This window comes from Lygodium microphyllum, chromosome 19, assembly GCF_053477565.2.
Source record: "Lygodium microphyllum isolate KBCC chromosome 19, Lygodium_microphyllum_v1.1.10, whole genome shotgun sequence".
Lineage (NCBI taxonomy): Eukaryota > Viridiplantae > Streptophyta > Polypodiopsida > Schizaeales > Lygodiaceae > Lygodium > Lygodium microphyllum.
In genome coordinates, this window is record NC_141153.1 from 13,909,646 (window position 1) to 13,930,764 (window position 21,119).

The following is a 21,119-nucleotide window of genomic DNA, read 5'->3' on the forward strand; positions in this document are numbered from 1 at the left end:
TGACAATGCACGACCCATGAGATCTTGCATATGATAGTTTGGAGCTGTAATGGGGCTTTGAAGACTTGATGCAAGGTACTTTGAGATACTTTCAAGAACTTGGACATTGCTATGTACACAGAGACATGCTGGTGTGAGGATAACAAGTAACCAAATGTTCGTGAATACAAATAGGAAAGTACATATCAACCTCAACCTGAAGACTTGGATAAAGACCTAAATATCAACACATATTTTATTTAGAGAAGGGTCGTGAGGTACAATCCATGTGATGCATAAAGACACGAAAGCAAGGTACATGTGGATTAGAGTGCAAATAAACAGACCTAAGGATATCTATATTGCAATATGTCACCTTCACCCAACATACTCTAGATTCACCACACGAGAGAGATCTCCATTTGCATGACTTTATGAGGACATCATGAGATTATTAAGTATTGGGGATATCTTACTAGTAGGAGATTTCAATGCCCACATGGGGAATGGCCAATCTGCTTTCTATGACAACTACTAAGATGTTTTGAGAGGTTACACTAGATGAGGTGGGATTACTTAAATTAGCTCAAGATAGAGAGTTGACAAAATATGGAACACACCTACTGGCATTGGTGGGGAGTGCACATAGCTTGGCTATCCTTAATGGACTATCATAGTGACTAGGATCAAAAGGTTTCACATGCTAGAATAATAAGAAAGAAGCAACTACTATGGATTATTGGATTGGTTCACTAAGTTTAATACTAGATATTTGGTTCACTAAGCTTAATACTAGATATTTGAATTTTTTGAGATCTAAGGCAAATCAAGTGGCTTTATAGTAGACATACTATCCTAACTTTCATAGTGGCATGTGGTTGTGTACAAGAGGAAGATTCATATGTACCTAGATTCCCACTGTATGAATTTATGGAGGCAACCTCACATGTATACAATACAACAATTCGAAACTCACTAATGGTGTTAGATTTATAGAGTCCATTAGATGAGTTCATGAGATCTCTCTTATTGGCCCAAAAGTGGAGCAATATCTATTGTAATGAAGCATATGTTGGATGTACATGAGAAAGTAAGAGGTGGACATAAAGATAGATAATAAAGAGGGGTGAAAATTGAACATATTTCTATGTGCAAAAATAAATGAAAAAAGGTATCATGGAATAGGTGGTATAGGCAACATAAGAAACATGCATTACCTTCTCTTGGGCATCATCCATGATGCATATTTTGCTCTTTGTAGAAGCATGCAATATACATTAACCGACTCATATAGTATGTTTTGAGTGACTATTTAAGATGAAAGTACTCATCATGATTCTATTGACGCATGTGGGGGTGTGATAAATATGTATGTATGTATATATGTATGCATAGTATCCCTCTCACACACACGCACACACACACACACACACACACACACACACACATTCTACATCTTTTATGTAAAATTGTTAATTTGCATTTCTAGATTTGCATGTAACTCCTCGTGGTAGGCAAACAAGTGTGCTTGGGGCCCAATTCCCCTTGGGTTTATCTTATGCATTCCTAGGTTTAAAATGGGACTTGCGAAATCAAAATGTATGGGTGATGCTCCACTTGTTCCAAAACTATGATGTGCGATACATGTACACAATGTAGTATACCCTAGCATGAAGTGCACTTCATAGAAAGTTATGCAATGCATGTGGTTGTTCCCTAACTTATTTATGACATGTAATAATGCAATTTGGTATTAAAAAAATTTGAATTCCTATTTTGATTTTACCCTTATTGGAGTGCAAGAAAAATGCAATAAAGTAAATAGATACCACAACAAACATATGATTGCATGTGGCCAATTCTCCCCCCCTCATGGAGCAGTTCAATATATATAAAAATGCCTTCTTTAAATACATAGTTGACTGCATGATTAAAATGCTGTGCAATGATTAAATATATATTTTATTCCACAATTTTCGAAGGTGATGGGAGAGTTAAGTATGCCATAGGCACGTTTTGAGGGTGATGGGTGAATTGCATATGCCATACTGATGAAAGGTTTGCATATTTTGTTCTTAATTTTTCGAACGCTTATTAACTAAAAAAGATCGAGCTTGATCTCATGACAGTACTTTTAAGAACTCATCGCTGGCTAATGTCAACCAAGAATAAAATTAGGAAAACTCATTGCTAGTTGACATGTACTATTGAATCGCAAAACAGCAAGAAGAGTGCTCCCAAGGGAAATCTTACCCGTCTCATTTCTATTTTACTTTGTCATTATGATGGAAGTTACCTCACATGCATTTTCATAGCACATATTACAAGAATGCGAATAATACAGCTTTAATTTTTTCTTAAAAATCAGATTTCTGTTTCTTTTAATAAGGTGCCAGGACTCCCCATCGAAGGGGAGTCTGTGACCCGTCCCTGGGATCGAACCCAGCCCTTAACGCATGCACACTGCTGGTTCACCAGCTTGCCTTTCAGGCCATTGGCAAATCCGGAAGCCTGGTGACAGCGTCATCAGAAAACCAGTGATTTTAAAGTCGTGCATAAACCCCAGTTCTGTCCCGTCTTCTGTGCCGATCAGGAAGCTTTAATTCTTCATCTTCATCCAGTGGTGAGAAGTAATAATCAACTAGTTCTGGGTTCACCAGCTCGAGGGTTGCTGGGTTCCACTGCACATTGCAAACACGCATCTTATCAGACCAGTGGTCACCAAATCAGGTGATAAATCATGGAATTACTAAAGTAAAGTCAATGCAAGAAACACCTAGTCCATATTACAAACTGTAAACACAAACAATCATGCTAATTCAGCTAGTGTAGGCATAGTCACAAACAATGGTCTTTTGGACTTGGGCCCATTTTGCTCCAAGCCCCATGATAGCACATCAAGGCTACCTCTTAGCACCCTATGACGTCTTCGCTTGGACATTGGTTAACCGGCTCCTGTCTTTCATGAGCAGTTTAAGGAGTTATTTTAGGCCCAAGTTTATCAAATTGTTAGGGACCGGCCAGGTTCAAGGGAGCTGCTGCCAGTGAGGCATCAAATTCTTGCTACCGTTATTATCTGGGTATACATGGTTAGAATATTCAGTCCCCCGAGGCAAATAAGATCTCAAGAAAGGCAGTGAGACAGATCTCGTCATCACAGGCGCATGCATGTTGGATGTCTCTTGCTTCTGTTTGAACCATTATTACATGGTAATGGGGTAATTGGGCACGATGGTGCGGGAAGGAACAACGGGATTTTCGTGCTGCCCAGGTCCGACAGAACACTAAGACATGCCACCAATCCAACCAGGCAGCTCTACAAGCAGTGCTGACAAAACTCGATGACTGCCTATTGGCAGCTCTGGCAACAGCCATCATTGCCCATCCAAGCAAGTGAACTACCTATTGAAGGAATGCCATGAATCAGAAGTCAGGAGAAAAGGACCTGTGAGACCACCTACTCAACCTGATCCACAAGGCACACACACACGTTCTATCAATCCAAAAGTCATCCTCATGTCTCTTTACAGTCCAAATCCAGGTCATTGGCACTGGCCACTGCCATCTGCGTCCATGGGCTCCCTGGTGGATGGCGCGATTTCTATGGTTATAGTTCCCCTAATAGTTGTAAGCAGTAGAGAGGATGTCTCAGGAGTGGCACGCTGCTTTGGACTTCTGTGGACAGTGGGTGATAATGAGGCATCCAATCTTTTAAGGACGCAAGTAAAGAAGTCTTGGGACAGGAGCAACGAGCCTCTACTGAGGGACACAACAACCACTCTCTCAGCCTTCTTAACACACTCCACCTCTTTTGAGCTTCATCATTCCCAGCACAATGAAAATTCTATATCAGTTGTCTATGCCATCAATATCACCCTTCTCGTAGATGACTATGCATCATCATACTATGCAAAATTACTGCAAACTTAATAAACCTGTACCATAGTCGGTGAATCGGCCGAGGAAGTAGTATGTGCTGCCCTCTCCTGCCTGCCACCTCTACATCTTATGCCACCCCGGTCTCCCTGTCCAGCCATCATCTCCTCTTCCCTCCATCGTATGAAGTCAAAGAAAGCACAGATTGCAAGAGGTGGTCTCATCCTATGACTGCTCTACATGCATAGTATGATTTTGCTGCATGGGATGCTCAGACAGTGATGACCCGAGGATGCTTCAACAGTGGCTGAACCAAGATGTCTTCACTCCTATATATCTGCATGGGATGCTCAGACAGTGATGACCCGAGGACGCTTCAACAGTGGCTGAACCAAGATGTCTTCACTCCTATATATCTGCTGTACCATTGATTACATACAAAACAGAGTTTGTAACGAATATGCACCCTGAATAGATAATGCATGGAAAGGGTTGGAATAAAAATGGTATTATAAATTCCATCTTAAATTTATCTTTCCTGTACGCAATTCTCCATTTTTTCTTGTGTGACTTCCACTAGAGGATCTATGCAGGTTGAATGAGGAGAAGAGAAAGGAATTCTTCTTTCATAGTGATCAATTTTCTAGCATTTTGAACAAGCAATAGGGTACAAACATCCAAATCAATTCCCAAGTCGGTCAGCTATCTCAGGGATACACACTCAACACCTCTATCAGGCATGAGTAAAGCTACTTTGGGTCCACCCACGGATGTGACTAATTGAATGTAAGGAATCAGATGAGCTGACAAGAAACCATACGGGGCTGGACGTGGACAGTTGAGCTGGATCACAACATGCGCGCCAAAGCCAGCATTCCCTGACATTGTTTACTTGCGTAATTGACCAGCTTGTATGCCAATCAATCAAACCACAGTTGACAAGGTAGAAGTCTTTGCCAGAATGTTGGATACTGTTTGGTTTGTTCAGCCCAACCTCTGAGCTGATTCCAAGACAAACTACTCTATGAAAGAGATACAAAGACCACTCGATGGTTGTCATGATCCAACTGATGATCATCGTGCATGCTTGGCTGCAGGTAGCTAAGAGCGACTCTGTCAAATGGCTCATTACAATGGGTGGCGTTGGCTGAATAGACCTCAAGGTAATTTATGTGCATTTGATGGAAGGAGAGATTCCTCCGTGGTGATAATGGGAGGGAAAGAAGATGTCAAAGAAGGTGACAATGTGAAAAAAAGGTACATGTTTAGCATTTATTTAAAGACTCAAGGTGCCAGCTTCACTAGAGATACTTGAAAAGATGAGTGCTAGTTTAATGGCATGATGCCCAGTTGTGAATCCTTCAATGAATATAGGATGAAGTATATCCTGATAGCTCTGTGCAGCATGATGAAGCTTGTTGTGTCAAGCCTGCACAAAAATTCTATAAAAATTTAATCTGTATAATCAGAAAGGGAATGCTAAACCCATCATAATTGCTTGATTTCTTCTCAGATCCTGCATACCGTTGACAAGACCAGTATGAAAAGGGGACCAGTTCTGGACTTTTTAAGCACACACAGATATAAACTCATTTTTATTGCATAAATTGCTCTTATAGCTTGTCCACCTTTATTTCAGTTTCCTTGCCATAATTAATAACAGGATACACATACGCATGAAGACACAAGGAGGAGCCCCCCCAGTTGGCTATTGGTGCCTGCTTGTTGGCTTTTGTCTAATCATCAGCCCAGGGCTTGCGAAGGCAGGCTGCCTCATATACATACACGTTCTTAATGTGGAATCCTCCAGAAAAACAATAACAATCATAGATGCCTTAACATTCGATATCTACTAGTCAAAGAAATATGAAAACAACTAACTGATTCCAAGGTGGAAAATATGTACAGCAGAATGTAAACATATCAGAAGGATCCTAAATTCCATATAATTCAGAGTCCAACATACGAGGTACATATGAGCTATAAGAAAGGATACTTGTCCTTTGTTGCTTCATGAAGTTGTGAGAATCCCTTCAGAATAACAGGAACCAGCTACATTTTCTAAAAAGAACAGAGGTTTATCACACTCAATATTTTTAGTGCATATCTAATCGATTACCACATCATCCTTCCTCTCCATCTTGAAAGACTGACCCTGCCATTTTTCCATACTGACCTCATTCTTCCCAAATTGATAAGGCGTCTCATTTTCATGTAAAAAAGAACATGAGCACATTTCCTAGAAATTTTGTAAGGTTTGTGGAGTGCACAATATTTGTGCTTCTTAAGTGGTGACAAGGTATGAATATTTATGAAGAACACATTCATACATGTACAAAGAAAAGAAATGGCAAGCAGAAGTTAACAATGCCACTTCTAGGGTAAAATATGTGAAACATGTCAAGATGATCCCAAAGACAATGCCGACTGACACAGTTTAAATTTTACAGGGAGGTGCTTAAAATATTACCTTTGCTTTCTGATCCTTGTCCACTAATATGGCCCTTACACCCTACATTCCACAAAGCACATATTGTGAAAACCTCTTTGAAGAAAGAGCTACAAAAGTTATTCAGCAGGCTAACCAAAAGAATTAAGAGGGACATATACATCTTTAAGAGGTCATGAGAACTATTATGTGACAAACAAAGTCTTACAATGCTGAGACAATATGTTTGTTAAGACAAAATAAAATGATAGAAAATAAAGCACACTCAAAATGGAGGTTGGCTAAAATAGATCCCTCTAGTCACTTGAGCTGAATCCTTCTCATTTATCTTGAGTAGATGTAATAAGAGCCTTTCTCTTGGTAGCAAGACCTTGTGCTTTGAATTTTGAAGTTTGTAGTTAATTGAACACAGAAGGTCCTTTAACACAAGTAGGCAGTGGTCTGAAGTACTGCCATATGAAGATTATCCTGGATTTGGAGGTTGCATATGCAGGATCCTCCAATACAATTTAGCTGTCAGAAAATAGTATCTCAAGTACAAAAGTCTGTGCACCAAGTGCTGGTTGTTTGGTAGGCCTCCAATGCAAATATGTCAGGGTGTGAAGTACTATCTCAATTAGATGTGCCAAAATTCACCTTTTTACAATTCTATAAAGTAGCCTGTTGCAGTACCTTTTGATCACGCTAGATGTTGGGGGTTCAGGTACTGGAATTCTCAACATCTATGCACCTACTGAGGTTCGATCCTGGGCTGCTTTTTGGTTCCAGGTAAGAGGCAAACTTACCAGAGGTGGAGTCTTGCATTGTTGGAGGGGACTTCCACAATCTAGAGGCACTAAAGGATCAGAAGGGAAAATACGAATTTCCACCCGATCTCCTGCTCCCAGTCTTTGACCCAAAGCTGCTCGATCTTTTTGTGCACCTCATCACACTCATATGTTGAATTTGGAATGACCAGGGGTCTAGAGGCAAGGTGGGCGCATCTAGAGCCAAGAGAACAGGGGTCTAGAGCCAAGGTGGGTGCATCAAAAGCCAAAAGAACAGGGGTCTGGCACAGGCCTCGGGAGATTGAGCAAGATATGCTGGGTGCAAGTGCAAGATGTGCTTACAACAATAAAGGACAGGAGGACAGTTCCCTCTGCACACCTCTGTTGCCTTCTGAATGCAGAAAGACATCATCATGTGCAGAGTTCTTTCACGTACATCAGCCCAGCATGAATGGGGGCCAGATTCAGCCTTTGAGACCAGTATGGGCAAGAACAGTGCTGCCTAGAGGAGCTAATGGGGTTGACCACTAATTTCTGAAGGTGTTTGCTCCAGCAGAACATGGTCTCAGATTGATTGCTTTGTTGCAGGGAGCAGATCTAGGCTTCACACAGCAGGAGATGCTATGAGCTTTCCCAACACAGGACGTGCAAAAGTGCGTAAGTAAGGATGGACTTTCTAGGGCTTTCTTTCTCACTTTGTGGAAGGAGTTGGATGATTCCATGCTAATGGTCTGTCAAGAGATCTTTAGTTCTATGCCGATGCCATGTAGCATGTCTATTGGCCTAGTATGTCTCAGCCCCAAAGGGGGAAGCTTACTCAGTGGCATCCTTTCACTTTATTGTCAGTGGATGTAAGAGTGGCAAAGGTCATCAGCAATAGATTTTGCCTCCTCTTCTCCATCCTCCTCTTCTTCTTCTTCTTCTTCTTTTTCTTCTTCCGTTGGCATTGAAGCAACACAAAGAAGGTAAGTAGGTAAATCTTCTACACATAGTTTCATCATGATATCAAAGCTAAAGTCTAGTCGATATGATCTCTTGAACCACTACACTCTTCTAGAGAAGATTGAGCACACCATAGCTTTTCTATTTGAGAGTGACAGCAATTGAAGGGCTTGAGGAGAAGAAAGGAAGGCATACCAGCCCCACCTTTCTTTAGGAGACTTCCTGCTATCCTCATTCACGACACTCAGACAGGTTTCCTCCGAGATTAAAGGATCTTGGATAATATATTCACCTATTTTGACTCTTGAGGCTAGAGAATGGACCCAACCAAGTGGGCAACGGATTGTAGTGCTACTTAGGAATTTTGAGAAAGCCTATAACAGGGTTGACTAGGACCTCTCAAGAACACATGACTTGGCTAGGCTTTCCACAGCAGTGGATTAGTGGGGTTTCAAAACTTTATAGGACAGCCAAGAGTGTAGTGACGGGTTAGGCACGGAGATCGAGACAGTCAGTCTTTACACGCAGTGAGAGACAGAGAGAGCGAGATAGAGCAGAGTAGAGAGAGAGCACGTTTTTAGGTACAATGACGAGTGTGTACCTTGAGGTTTTTAGATAGATATATATGTGTAAGTACAAGTGCTAAGGGTGTGTTCACACCCAAGCACATTAAAAGGCACGAGAGCCTTTATTCCCAACAACCTCCCACCTAAAGGCAATGTGCTTGAAGAGGAGAAAAGAATCAGCTAAGTCTAGGTATGTACAAAGCTGAAATACATATATCTATCCAACTCCCATTATCTATCGACAATGAGCAAACCGCTCTGCTGGAAGACCCTTCGTGAGAAGGTTTGCAGGGTTATCATCTGTATGTACTTTGACAAGCTCAATGCTCTTGCTATCAAGTACATCTCTAATGAAGTGGTACTTCACTTGTATGTGCTTTGTCTTTGCATGAAAAGACAAGATTCCGTGCTAGCATGATAGTACTCTGACTATCACAATGGAGAACATGTAACTCTGTGATGCCAAGCTCTCCCACCAGACGTGAAAGCCATAAGGCCTCCTTGCATGCCTTAGTGGCAGCCACATACTCTGCCTCTGTAGTAGACAATGCAACACACTTTTGTAGCCTGGAGTTCCAAGAGACTGCTCCTCCTGTGAAAGTAAACACATATCCAGAAGTGGACTTTCTGCAGTCCGCATGACCAGCGTAGTCTGGATCCGTAAAGCCAACAACAGATACCTGCTGCTTTTCAAAGCAGATGCATAACTCCTTTGTGCCTTTGAGGTATCTTATAATACCTTCCACTGCACCCCAATGCTTCTTGCCAGGGGTTGCCATGTATCTGCTAACCACTCCCACTGCAAAGGCAATGTCAGGACGTGTAGCAACCATAGCATATATCAAAGTGCCAATAGCTGAAGCATATGTTATCTTGGCCATTTCAGCCTTTTCATCATTAGATGTAGGGCTGTCCTCTGCACTGAGTTTCACATATGGAGGCAATGGAACCCCAATTGTTTCCCCCCCCTCAATATTGAAATGCTGCAAAACCTTGGAGATATACTCCTACTAAGATAGATAGAGTAAACCTTTCGATTTATCTTTGAGTATTCACATGCTAAGAATGTGATTTGCATCACCAAGATCCTTCATGTCAAAGCTGCCATGAAGAGTTTACTTCAATGAGTCCAAGGTATGAGTATCTCTACCAGCAATCAGCATGTCATCAACAAACAAAACCAAGATAATCAAGCTGCCATCTGTTGCCTTGGTATACAAGGAGTGATCCACTTGACTTCTATGAAAGCCTTGGGACTGCATGAATGTATCAAACTTATGATACCATTCTCTTGGTGCTTATTTCAGCCCATACAAATTCCTTTTGAGTTTACATACCATCTTCTCTTTCCCTTTTTCCACAAACCCTTTAGGCTGCTGCATATATATGTCTTCATGCAGATCACCATGTAAAAACACAGTCTTTATATCCATCTGTATGAGCTCCATATCCTCAACCGCAACCAAGCCCAAAATGGTTCTCAATGTAGTCATCTTGATTACAAGAGATAAAATCTTATCAAAGTCAATTCCATGCTCCTGCTTGTACCCCTTTGCAACCAATCTTGCTTTTACTTTGGTGAGAAACCAGAAGTGACATTCGTCTTGTAAACCCATTTGCATGGAAGTGTTTTCTGCCCCTTAGGCAACTGCACCAAGTCCCAAGTGCCATTTTTCTCAAGAGATTCCATCTCTGACAACATGGCTTTATACCATTTCTGGCTGTCTTGTCTGTCCATTGCTTCCTTGAAGCAAGATGGTTCACCATAGTTTGTTAACATGACATAATCAGCCACATTGTTTGCACCAGGAACAAATCTGTCAGGTTGTCTAGTAGCCCTAGACGATCTCCTAACCCAATGTTCATTGTTTGCTGGTTGTTCCTACATATTTCCATTTTCAGCATGCTGTCCTAGCATTTCAGTTTGCAAATCAGCATCAACAGCTTCTTGTTCTGGCTCTTCTTGCACATGTAGTGGCTCATTATCATGGGCAATAGTTGACTGATCATTTCCAGCATTTACAGGTTCATTTACAACAGGTATTTACTGCTGTACAGCGGGCCATATTTTGCTGTCAAAAAGGTATTTCTTCCTGGAATACAACCTTATGAACCTCCTCAGTCTTTTTGGGCTGTTTGTGCATGGGATCTTCCCGGAAGATAACGTCATTGTTGCGTACTACTTTCCTTTTCTCGGGATCCCACAATTTATACCCCATTTCACCCTCGTCACCATATCCTAGGAAAATGCATTTATAGGACTTTGGCTCAAGTTTGCTGCATTTTTCTTTACGAATGTGCACAAAAGCCTCGCAGCTAAACACTTTCAGATGAGCATATGAAGGTGGCTTGCCCAATCACGCTTCTTGGGGCACTCCTCCCCCCAAAGACCTGTTTGGTGACCAATTAATTAAGTGAATGGCTGTCATAACAGCCTCTGCCCAAAAACCATGGGATAATGCAGCATGAGACAGCATCGTACAGGCCTTATCCTGTATGGTCCGACTCATACGCTTCGCAACTTCATTTTGGGACGGATTATGAGGGGCAGTGAGCTCCCTCTTTATCCCTTTGCTGTCACAAAATGCCTGGAAGGCCTTGGGCACATATTCCCCACCATTATCAGAGTGAAGACACTTGAGTGTCTTATTTGTCTGATTTTCAGCCAATGCTAAGAATTTTTAAAACTTGTCAAGCACTTCATTCTTGCTACGAATAGGGTAAACCCATACCTTCCGTGTAGTGTCATCAACAAAGGTGACAAAATATCTCTTTCCCCCTAAAGATAATCCTGGCATTTGACATACATTCAAATGTACTAACTCTAGAGGAGAAGATTTCAAAGAAAGAGACTTTTTGTGAGACATCTGTGCATGCTTACCATACAGTTCTTCCAGTCTAGTCCAAATAGCATATCCTGTATCTTCTGTGCATACAGTTCTTCCAGTCTAGTCCAAATAGCATATGCAGAATCCAAACCTTCAATGTTGAACAGTAAGGCATTAGAAGTCGATAGCTCTATGGTTGAGCGTGCAAGCTCATTTAACTCATCCCAATCATCTTGTTCCATGTCCGTGGGCTTTGCCTCTTTGGTTTTGATTGGCTTTGCTTGCTTCTTTTGCAACAAGATATTATAGCACTGCTTTTGCAAAACTGCAAAGTTATGTGTGCCTTCAAGCTTCTTTATGTGCATCAGATTACTGCTGTCATTGCTGCCAGCCATGATTTTCAGCTCAAATGTGACAAAAAAATCAGCAAATGCAAGCCCAAAACTGTCACCCAAGTGACCAAGGTACAAAACAAGTACCAACCAGCAATGAATAACTATGTAGAAGCATAGATGTCAGATCTGTAATTAAATTTTCAGAAGCACGAAACCATGTGCTACAACATTCCACAATTGAATACAGCTGTTCCAAGGGCATATGCATCTAATTACATGAGAGATCCTAGATTTTAGCTGCAATTTTTGTTGTACATGTACCCACGAGCATAAAATTTGACATGAACGACCAAAATCCCCAAAATTTTGTGCTCAAAGCGTCAACCACACATCTGCATTTTCTTTGTTATGCATAGAACAGGTCAATTTTGCCAAAATAGAGCAATTTAAGCAAAACCCCCAAATTTTACTAACCAATCTGTCCCAATTGCATTAATACATGTTCCCAAAAGCATAAACCGGGCAAAATTAGTAAAATTTCACAAAATTTTGCAAAAGCCCCAAATTTTATAGGTTCAATGTTGAGAAATTTCACTCAGATGAGCAAAATTTCAAATAATTTTGGCGAAATCCCCAATTCAAATGCGCACAATGTTTGCAATTTCTGACGCAGATACCTCAATTTTGCATGAACAGTACTCAGTCTAGAGAAGCCCCAAATTTCTGGGCCAAATTTACACAAATCTAGCCTTTTGTGCCTGGCGTGCGAAACCCCGTCAAGAAAAGGGAGGTAAATGTTGATTTTTCTTTTTGTTTTTCTTTAAAAAAAAAACGATTTTGAAAAAACAAGTATGACCGAGGGGGGGGGGGGGGATCTCTTGACCCGTGCAAGTCGCCGCTTGGTTGTTGCCCATGACTGCCTCGCCCGACGCGTGGCTCTTGTCGCTGCCGTCACCAAGTTACCGTCCTCGTCTGATGCCTGTCGTCCTTGTCTGTCCCGCTGGTCCAATCTATCGCCTACAAGAAACGTATCTTGTCGCACGCCACCTGGTCTACGTCTGCTCTCGCCGTGGTCCACGCTAGACCTGCCTTGATCCTGTGTCAGCTTGTCGACTGTCGACTATGCCTATAGCTATCCATGATGCGCCTGACGACTTGCTTGTCAATTGGTCCCATTAGGTAGGCTGCGTTTGCCTGCAGCCCGTTAAGTCTACCAACGACTGTTGCCAAAGCTAGCGACTCCTGCTCGCACCTAATTGCCTACTGATGCTCGTCGAGTCCGCCTGGGACTCCTACAATACCTGAGCTGTCTCTTGCCCGCTCTGATACCAGTTTGTAGTGACGGGTTAGGCACAGAGATTGAGACAGTCCGTCTTTACACGCAGTGAGAGATAGAGAGAGTGAGATAGAGCAAAGTAGAGAGTGAGCACGTTTTTAGGTATAATGACGAGTGTGTACCTTTAGGTTTTTAGATAGATATATATGCGTAAGTACAAGTGCTAAGGGTATGTTCACACCCGAGCACTTAAAAGGCACAAGGGCCTTTATTCCCAACAAAGAGCAGGCTGATCATAGAAGGGAGGAAACAGATGAGTTCCGACTAGAGAGGTAAGTCCAACAAGGTCTCCCACTAGCTCCAAACATTTTTCTGATCTTTGTGGAGGTCTCCTTTCTAGAGTTAATGGGTTGAGGGGTCCCAGGCTGCATGTGCAGATGGAGACAAAGTTGTTGAGCTCAGACGATGTAGAGAACCCTATGTGTTAAGGAAGATGAGCAAATGTTGGAGAGGGTAGATTGGCCTTGGAGTTGTTTTGCACTACGACAAATGTAAATATCAACTGGCATAAGTTGGTTTCTTTTAGATCCCCACTTTAGCACAGATTAGGGAGTTGACTTGGGCTTCAGAAATGTGAGTGGGGGCCAGACAATTAGATACCTTGGGTTCTAGGTAGGACTTAACATCACAACAGCCCAACAATTCATCTCTGATGTAGATTCCATCTAGCAGAAGCTAACGCAACACCTCTTCCTAGTGGGAGCATCACGCTGGTGCTTCTTTTCAACCTAAATCTCTCAGCTACATTGCATAATTCAAAACCTCCTATTGTTTGATTCAAATGGGTCCAATGATTCCCAAGCCAAAGTGGCCTAGAGGGCATTAGGACTTAGATTTCCTCCACCTCCCTTGGAGGAGAATCCAAGCCATAGGACTCTTAAGGGGAGTTGTGGAAGCTTGATCCATGCCTCATTTGGACATCCAAGAGTAGTGGCTATGGAGTTGAGAGCCTTGGAAAAGTTGGAATCTAGATTGGGAAGGAGACTGAAGCTGGCATGGTTCTTTAGGTTTGTGGAAGGTAGTGAGCTTCTTTGCCTACATAGCATGGATCCGCAAACATATTTTGATACAGGATGATATAGAGTTGGGCTCCCACATGCTAAACGTTGGCAGAGCATAGCTTCATGGATCCCTTTAGAAACACTTTTTGGAGACACCTATGGGATAGCTAGTGGCCAATGAGTATCTCATAGTCCCTATAGCTAGTGGCCCCCATGGATCTAGTGGAAAACTAAGATTTGCATAGCTTTATGTTTATGGTACCAAGCATGAGTTATCTAATTGGTTGGGAGTTATGCTTGATTTGTTACCGAATTCACTTGGGGAGCTTCTGTCTATGATACATCGACACAATGTATGTGCACAAGATTTTAGATCCGTGGATATGCAATTGCAAAACAATCCCTTGCATAATTTAAGAAAGACTATTTTTGGAATTCAACAACCTAATAGACATTACTGAGCTCCAACGGCAACTGAGGTTGCAGCTATCATGCTAGGACAAGGTGATGAGAATACTCTTGATCCTCGAGACATACATGTTTATAGTTTTGGCAACTGGTTGACTCCAACTCAATAGGACAAGTTTTCCAGCATTGCCCATAGCAATGCTTAGAGACCCCAAAGCACAATTTATGCTCATGTGAGGTTGTGCAACTAGTTTGGAGAGGAGTTTTCTAGACCCTATATCTAGTAGAGCCCCACCTCGGTGAGTGTGTAACCTAGGGCACTTTCTAGTTAGAGTGCAACGTGCTCCATGAGGCAAAGGCGCATGATAAGGTCTTCAACATGAGGCTAGCCTCATGAGGAAGACCGTAACCTTCGCAATTAGTCAGAGACTCAGAGTGCAACCTACTCCATGAAGTAGAGGTGCGTGATATGGTCTTCCATCATGAGGCTAGTCCATGAAGACCGTATCATCCATCCCTGCCTCAGGGAATAGGTTGCACTGTGACTATTTGCTAGCTAGCAGAAAGCACCCTAGGTGACACACCCACCCAAAGCTAGTCCATATGTAGCTATGTACTTGGAGGTAGTGCCCATCCAACATGTACTAGAGCCGACTGCATTGCAATGAGAGGCATGAGGCTTAGTGCTCTTCAGCTTATACACCCACTTGCATGGCAATGCATGTTTTCTAGTAGGCAAGGAAACCAAATCCCACGTATGGTTTTTTCTGCAATGAGTCAAACTCTCATTACATAGCTCTCTCTCAAGAAGAGCTGTCACCTCTACACATAAAGATCCTTCCAACATATGCCACCCTAGAGGAGCTTTGGTCATCCATCATTTACTCCCTCAAAGGCCATTGCAAGCAGCTTTAACGGGGGTTTGCAGCATCATGAGAACTTTATAACAAATTCTTCACAAACTTTAGTTTGCCATAGCCTGTTTTTCAACACTATGAGATAGCAAATCTCAATGATGTTACACTCCACTGTGGCTTCTCTATCCAATCCCTCAAGCTGCTTTGAGAGGCCTTGTACATATTTGATATGATTGGCATTTAGCTTTGGCTAGATTGTTGAACAATTGTACTTCATTGCATTTGCTTTTGAGTAATGCAATTAGCCACACTTTATTTTGCAAAAAAGATTATTATTCTCATGCAAATATCATTCGCCATAGTTGATAACATATATCTCATACATTCGTACCTTGGGCTGAAACATATGTTGCCCTAATTTTTTTCTTAAAAGACTAGAAAAAAATAATAATTATAAGTTGAACCTTGATATGAATTGTAAACATTTCAACAAGTTGACACTTGGAAAAAAAGCATAAAAGACAAAAATTTTACAAGGGCACTATATGGATTTATAATCAGTCCTCTAAGATCACAAAATGTCATGACTCATGAGTCATAAACTATAATCAGCCCACTAAGATCACAAAATGTCGTGACTCATAAAACATCATAGTACTTTAGACTCTAGACAACTCAAGAGACTGAAGGGACAGGGGTCAAGACTCAAGAGTCTAGACTTGTTGTGGCATGTACTACTCAAGATAACTCATTTTCATATCCAACATCATCCTCCTCATCCTCATCCTCCACCTCATCTTGTGGCACACTAGAGATACCAGCACTAGATGTAGCTACTGTCACATGAGCTGAATTTCGATTATCTTCAGCTCTTATTTCCTGCAAAGCAATGAACTCATGGGAGTGTCAAAAAATGACTAAGAGACTAGAGAGATAGTAGGGTTTGCACAAAGAGACACAAAGTGTGTATAGAAAATGCTGACACTGATGGGAAACTCAGAAACACAAGAATAACACAGTGATGATGCATTGAATCATGCTATGAGAAGAAAAGCTGATATAGCATAGTTAAAGCTCAATAGATAACTATATTGTCCTATCTCAATCAGGTTGTAGGCGGTAGCACCTGTAGGAAATCTACACAACGAAGGGAGTAAAATGCAATCCTCTGGATAGTGGGCTATTGAAGTAATCACTAGAAGGTAAAGGATAACTATTGGCGGAGTGAATTGCAATCCTTTGATGCCGTCGGAGATGAGGAAGATGATCACTAGCTATCGAGGGAGAGAATTGCATTCCTCACATGCTCGAGAGATTGCCTGTGCAGCAAACACAAATCCCAAAGTGTATTGGAGCTGTCAAACATAGTGAGAGCGGATGATGGTGCCAGATGTGGAGGATGTCCCCAGGCAGCAAAACGCAAATACCAAGGACACTCAGTGCTAATGTGAAGGGTGAGAAGACTGACGCTAGGGTGTTGAAAGCTGACACTAGGTGGAGAGAGCTAATGCCAAGCAAAGAAGGGCCTCCAAACTCCAAAACACAAATACCAGGGTGATGCTAGGATGATAGGAGCCTCCAGATGCTGCAAACGCAAGAAGTAGGATGATGCCAGATGGTGGAGACTGATAGCTTGATAAGGAAAGCTCACGCTTGATGAGGGAAGATGACGCCACACTGAGTGGAGAGGGGAGATGGGCACAAATTGTGATGTCCTTCAATAGAGGTGTGGGCAACCGTGGTGTGGAGAGAGAAGAGTGTTTGGGGGACGAAGGAAGAGGAGTGAAGAATGATTGAATGGGTTAAAATAATGAATGAAGGGACGGCCTATTTACAGGCACAAGCTATCTAGGGTGGCATCCACTTGGAATGAAATGGCCAAAATGTAGACACTAGCCCTTTCTAGGGCTATCAGTGCAAAACCCTAACTAAAGTATATAAATTGAAAAAAGTGATTTCTCTAATACCCTGTCTCAAGCCCAAAAAGGGATGAAGAAAAAAAAGCAAAAAGAAATACAAAGAAGATGTAGAGAATCTCGAGGATTTAAGATTTCCACCTAAAAGGTAATCTGTGGTAAGGAATAGTAGACAGGATGAACTGTAGAACCTAACTCCAGCTCGGGAGAGAAGCCACTAGCTTCATAACTCCATGCTGGAAGGAATTCGAAGGCCTCATCACTAAGTTGTGGTTGAACCTCCAAGGCCCTGATCTAAGTGGTCTCTGAAGAACTTGGGTATCAATAGGAGAAATAGCCATCCCCAAAGAGTAAAGGGTGGGAAATAACTTCATGATGAGTAGGTGTCTCCTTTGAGGGTGGACATGCAAGGGCCCCCTCTAAAGCCGAAGAAGTAGGAATCCCTTCTAAGGACAAAGAGAGTACAACCCCCTCTGAATCCCCCTTTGCAAGAGATAGTGAAACTAAAAACTCATGGATCACGGACTCCGAATCATCGAACAACAAAGAAGGTGCTGCCGTCGTGCCTAAGAAGGTATCTAGGGTGTCAAAGATGTCGAAGAACTCCTAGAGGTGGCCTCTCAAACCTAAGTAGTTGAGGGCAGGGAAAGGTGAGGCTCATGCTGAGCCAAGAGAGGGCGACAATCCATGTCTCTCAATGGAGTGGATTGTAGAGCCAAAGTAATGGAAGGTGAAACCAGCCTTCCTTCTTGGAATGGGTGGTGATAACCTGATTTAAGAGTTAATTACAGCAATAAATAAATGCACATAAAATGAAATACATACTTTATCATAACATTCTTGGATAGTAGACACCTTGTTGGCTCCAAAATTGGCACCCCTTGCGGTATTTCTTTAGCTTTCATTCAATTGGAAGGAGTACAACTTGAGATTCTTCAATCTCCTCTTGCTAACCAATTGCTCTTGCTGTCATAAATGACCAGCAAGCCTTTTGGGTCATTTTCCTCTCGATTCACCCGGGACTTCTTCTCCAATTTGACCCTTGGCTAGCCAAATGCTGTTCCAAATCAGTTTGGGATGGGCTGGCTCCTGAAATCCCTTGATAATCTTCTATTATCAGCTGCTGATTTCAGTCCCTTGAGCCTTCAATCTCTAGCACGGATCCCAAGGTGGCTGCTAAACCCTAATTTCTGCTGTAAATTAGGGTTTACTGCAGAAATTACAGATCAGCCCACCAAAAATGGCTGAGATCTCCTCCGAATGGCTGAGAATTGCTGAGAATGGCTGAGCATAGGCCGAAGGAGATGAGAGAATGCTGTAGAGAGAAATTTCTGAGATTTGTCGCCAAGAACTGATCAAAATCAGCAGCTGCCCTGCTATAACAGCCCCAAATGGATGCACCAACAAAAATAGGAGCATCAGAGACTGTGATCTTCAGGAGAAAGTGCATCACCAACAATCGCCAACTTCCCAAGGTTAAGAATATGCAATCTCCATCACCAAAATGGTCTCCAATGGCTGGGAAATGGCCCCAAAAGCTGGCAGCAACAGTCCAACCCCTCTTTCCAATAGCCCCAAAATGAAAAAACGAGATTTCCCTCTCCCTTCAGCCCTATTTAGCCTTTCCCCCACTTGCAGGGAAAGTTTTGCCAAGTGACAGCTTTCTTAAACCATTTTCAGTAATTTTCAGCCATTTAATTAATTAATTCTGAGAATTAATTCAGCCCTTAATCCATGCTCAGAAAATTGACCTTGCCTATCCAAAAATTAATTGGCTAGGCCATTTGCAACCCAAAGTGGTCCCATGCATTAATTGACCCTTGGACAAGCATTAATCCATTAATTAATGCCTAGTCCCTAGTGTCACCATTGACACTTAATGGCCAATTAATGGTCCTAGGGGCAAATTGACACCAAAATTCACCTAGAATCTAACAAGTATAACTTGTTACAACTTTTGCCTTTGACACCCATCTTTTTCACATGGTCCTTCGGCCTTCAACTGTGAAAAAGTAGCTTGCACCTCACATGTGCATCTTTTAATTGCATATTTGATTAATCCTTTAATCAAATGTTAATTAAACATAAGCAAAGCATCAAATTTTCACGTCCTCGTGACAGAAGGTGTCAAACAACCACTATCTCTTGAAGGAGTGGACTGCCGAGAGGACGGTATTTAACAATCACTATCTCTTGGGGGAGTAGACTGTAGAATTGTGGGTTATAATGTCTTCATTTAGAAGATCTCTCTCTCTCTCTCTCACACACACACACACACACACACACACACATACACACACACACACACACACACACACTATCAAACACAATTCAGAGATCTCTGTTCGAAAGCAAGGAAAAGAGTGGCAATTTGTCATTGAACTACAAAAATTCAATAATGGACAGCGTACTATGCAATGCAAATATTGTTTCCACACATGGGATGATGACCCTGCTCTTATTTGTGTCCACATCTCGGGGTTGAAGGGATTTGGGGTTGGCAAATGCTCTAGTGCACCCCAAGATGTAAAAGGTGCAGTTTGTAGATTGCATGTAAGTGCTCCTTGTTGAGAAACCACTTCTTCAGTTTACACAATTTAGTTAGGTTTTTGCACTGACAACCCCAAAAAGGGTTGGTATCCACATTTTGTCATTTCGTCAGTGGGCGCCCACTTAGTGGTGCGCTAACCTAGATAGCTTATGCCTGTAAATAGACTAACCATTCATTCATTCTTAACCCACTTTAGTCATTCTTCACCCCTCTTCCTTCATCCCTTTGACACTCTTCTCTCTCTACACCACTATTGCCCACACTCCTATCAAAGGACATCGCACTTTGTGGCCATCACCCCTTTCTACTCACCCTGGCGTCATCTATTGAGCTTGAGTGCTATGAAGTGCGAGACAGGGATAAGCAGGGACAGAGCTGAGAGCTGAGAGTGAGGGAATCGAATGTAAGCGTACCAGTGTGTTGCACGGTACACAAAGAATAAAAATGTATTCATATGTTAGGGTACAAGTAAAGGGTGTGTTTACACCTGTAAGTTTATACACATAGAATTAATGGGAGTGTATACCCAAAGGGGCTTTACATCCAACAACCTCCCGCTTATAGGCCCGAAGTGGTACCTTTAAACTATCCAACTCCCACTAGTTGAATGGAATGCATATGCTGAGTCTTTACAAGGCTTTTAGTGAGAATATCTATAGGGTTATCTTGGGTTTTGACCTTAGTCAATGTGACAACGCCATCATCCAAGACCTGTTGAATGAAGTGATAGCGAACATCTATGTGTTTGGTACGTGTATGAAACATAGCATTCTTAGCCAGACATACTGCACTGTGGCTATCACAACCAAGCACTGGTGTACATGAAGAAAGACCAAAATCCTTGACCAAACTGCCAAGCCAAATAGCTTCCTTAGAAGCTTCTATGGTTGAAATATATTCAGTCTCTATAGTACTCAGTGCTACAATTTTTTGCAACCTTGAACACCAAGAAATAGCCCCACCAGCCAAAGTAAAGGCATACCCACTGGTAGATTTTCTAGTGGCAAGATCTCTTGCCATGTTCGAATCACAGAATCCTTGGAACTCTAGTGTACCCTTTCCATAGCATATACACTTGTCTTGTGTACCTTTTAAGTATCTAAAAAGATACATTTCATTGCTTCCCAATGTGGTTTGCCAAGGTTAGACGTGAATCTACTAACAACTCCCACTGCATGAGCAATGTTTGGACGAGTTGCAACCATGGTGTACATCAAAGAACCACAAGCTAATGCATGAGGTATGCCCTTCATAGAAATAGTAGCTGCATCATCTTTACTAAGCTTTATATATGGCGGTAAAGGCACA

At 42.0% G+C, this 21,119-nt stretch overlaps 1 protein-coding gene across 6 annotated transcripts in view; it reads right to left on the reverse strand.

Annotated features, from left to right (window-relative positions):
- Positions 1 to 2,118: 2,118 nt before the first annotated feature.
- The window catches only part of LOC148019583 (3-hydroxyisobutyryl-CoA hydrolase 1-like), a 180,500-nt gene continuing 161,499 nt past the window's right edge, over positions 2,119 to 21,119 (reverse strand). Inside the window, exons 13-15 of one of the 6 annotated variants that reach the window (XR_015694835.1) lie at positions 6,326 to 6,367; positions 5,852 to 5,916; positions 2,527 to 2,660 (exon numbers count right to left, since the gene is read on the reverse strand). Coding sequence is in view for 5 of the 6 variants with exons in the window: in XM_087699592.1 (XP_087555718.1) it covers positions 2,523 to 2,660; positions 6,326 to 6,367 (180 nt within the window). In the remaining variant the exon portion in view is untranslated. Of the gene's footprint in view, positions 2,661 to 5,851; positions 5,917 to 6,325; positions 6,368 to 21,119 lie in introns of those variants that run through there. The other 5 variants (XM_087699592.1, XM_087699590.1, XM_087699591.1 and 2 more) reach the window with 5 other exon arrangements.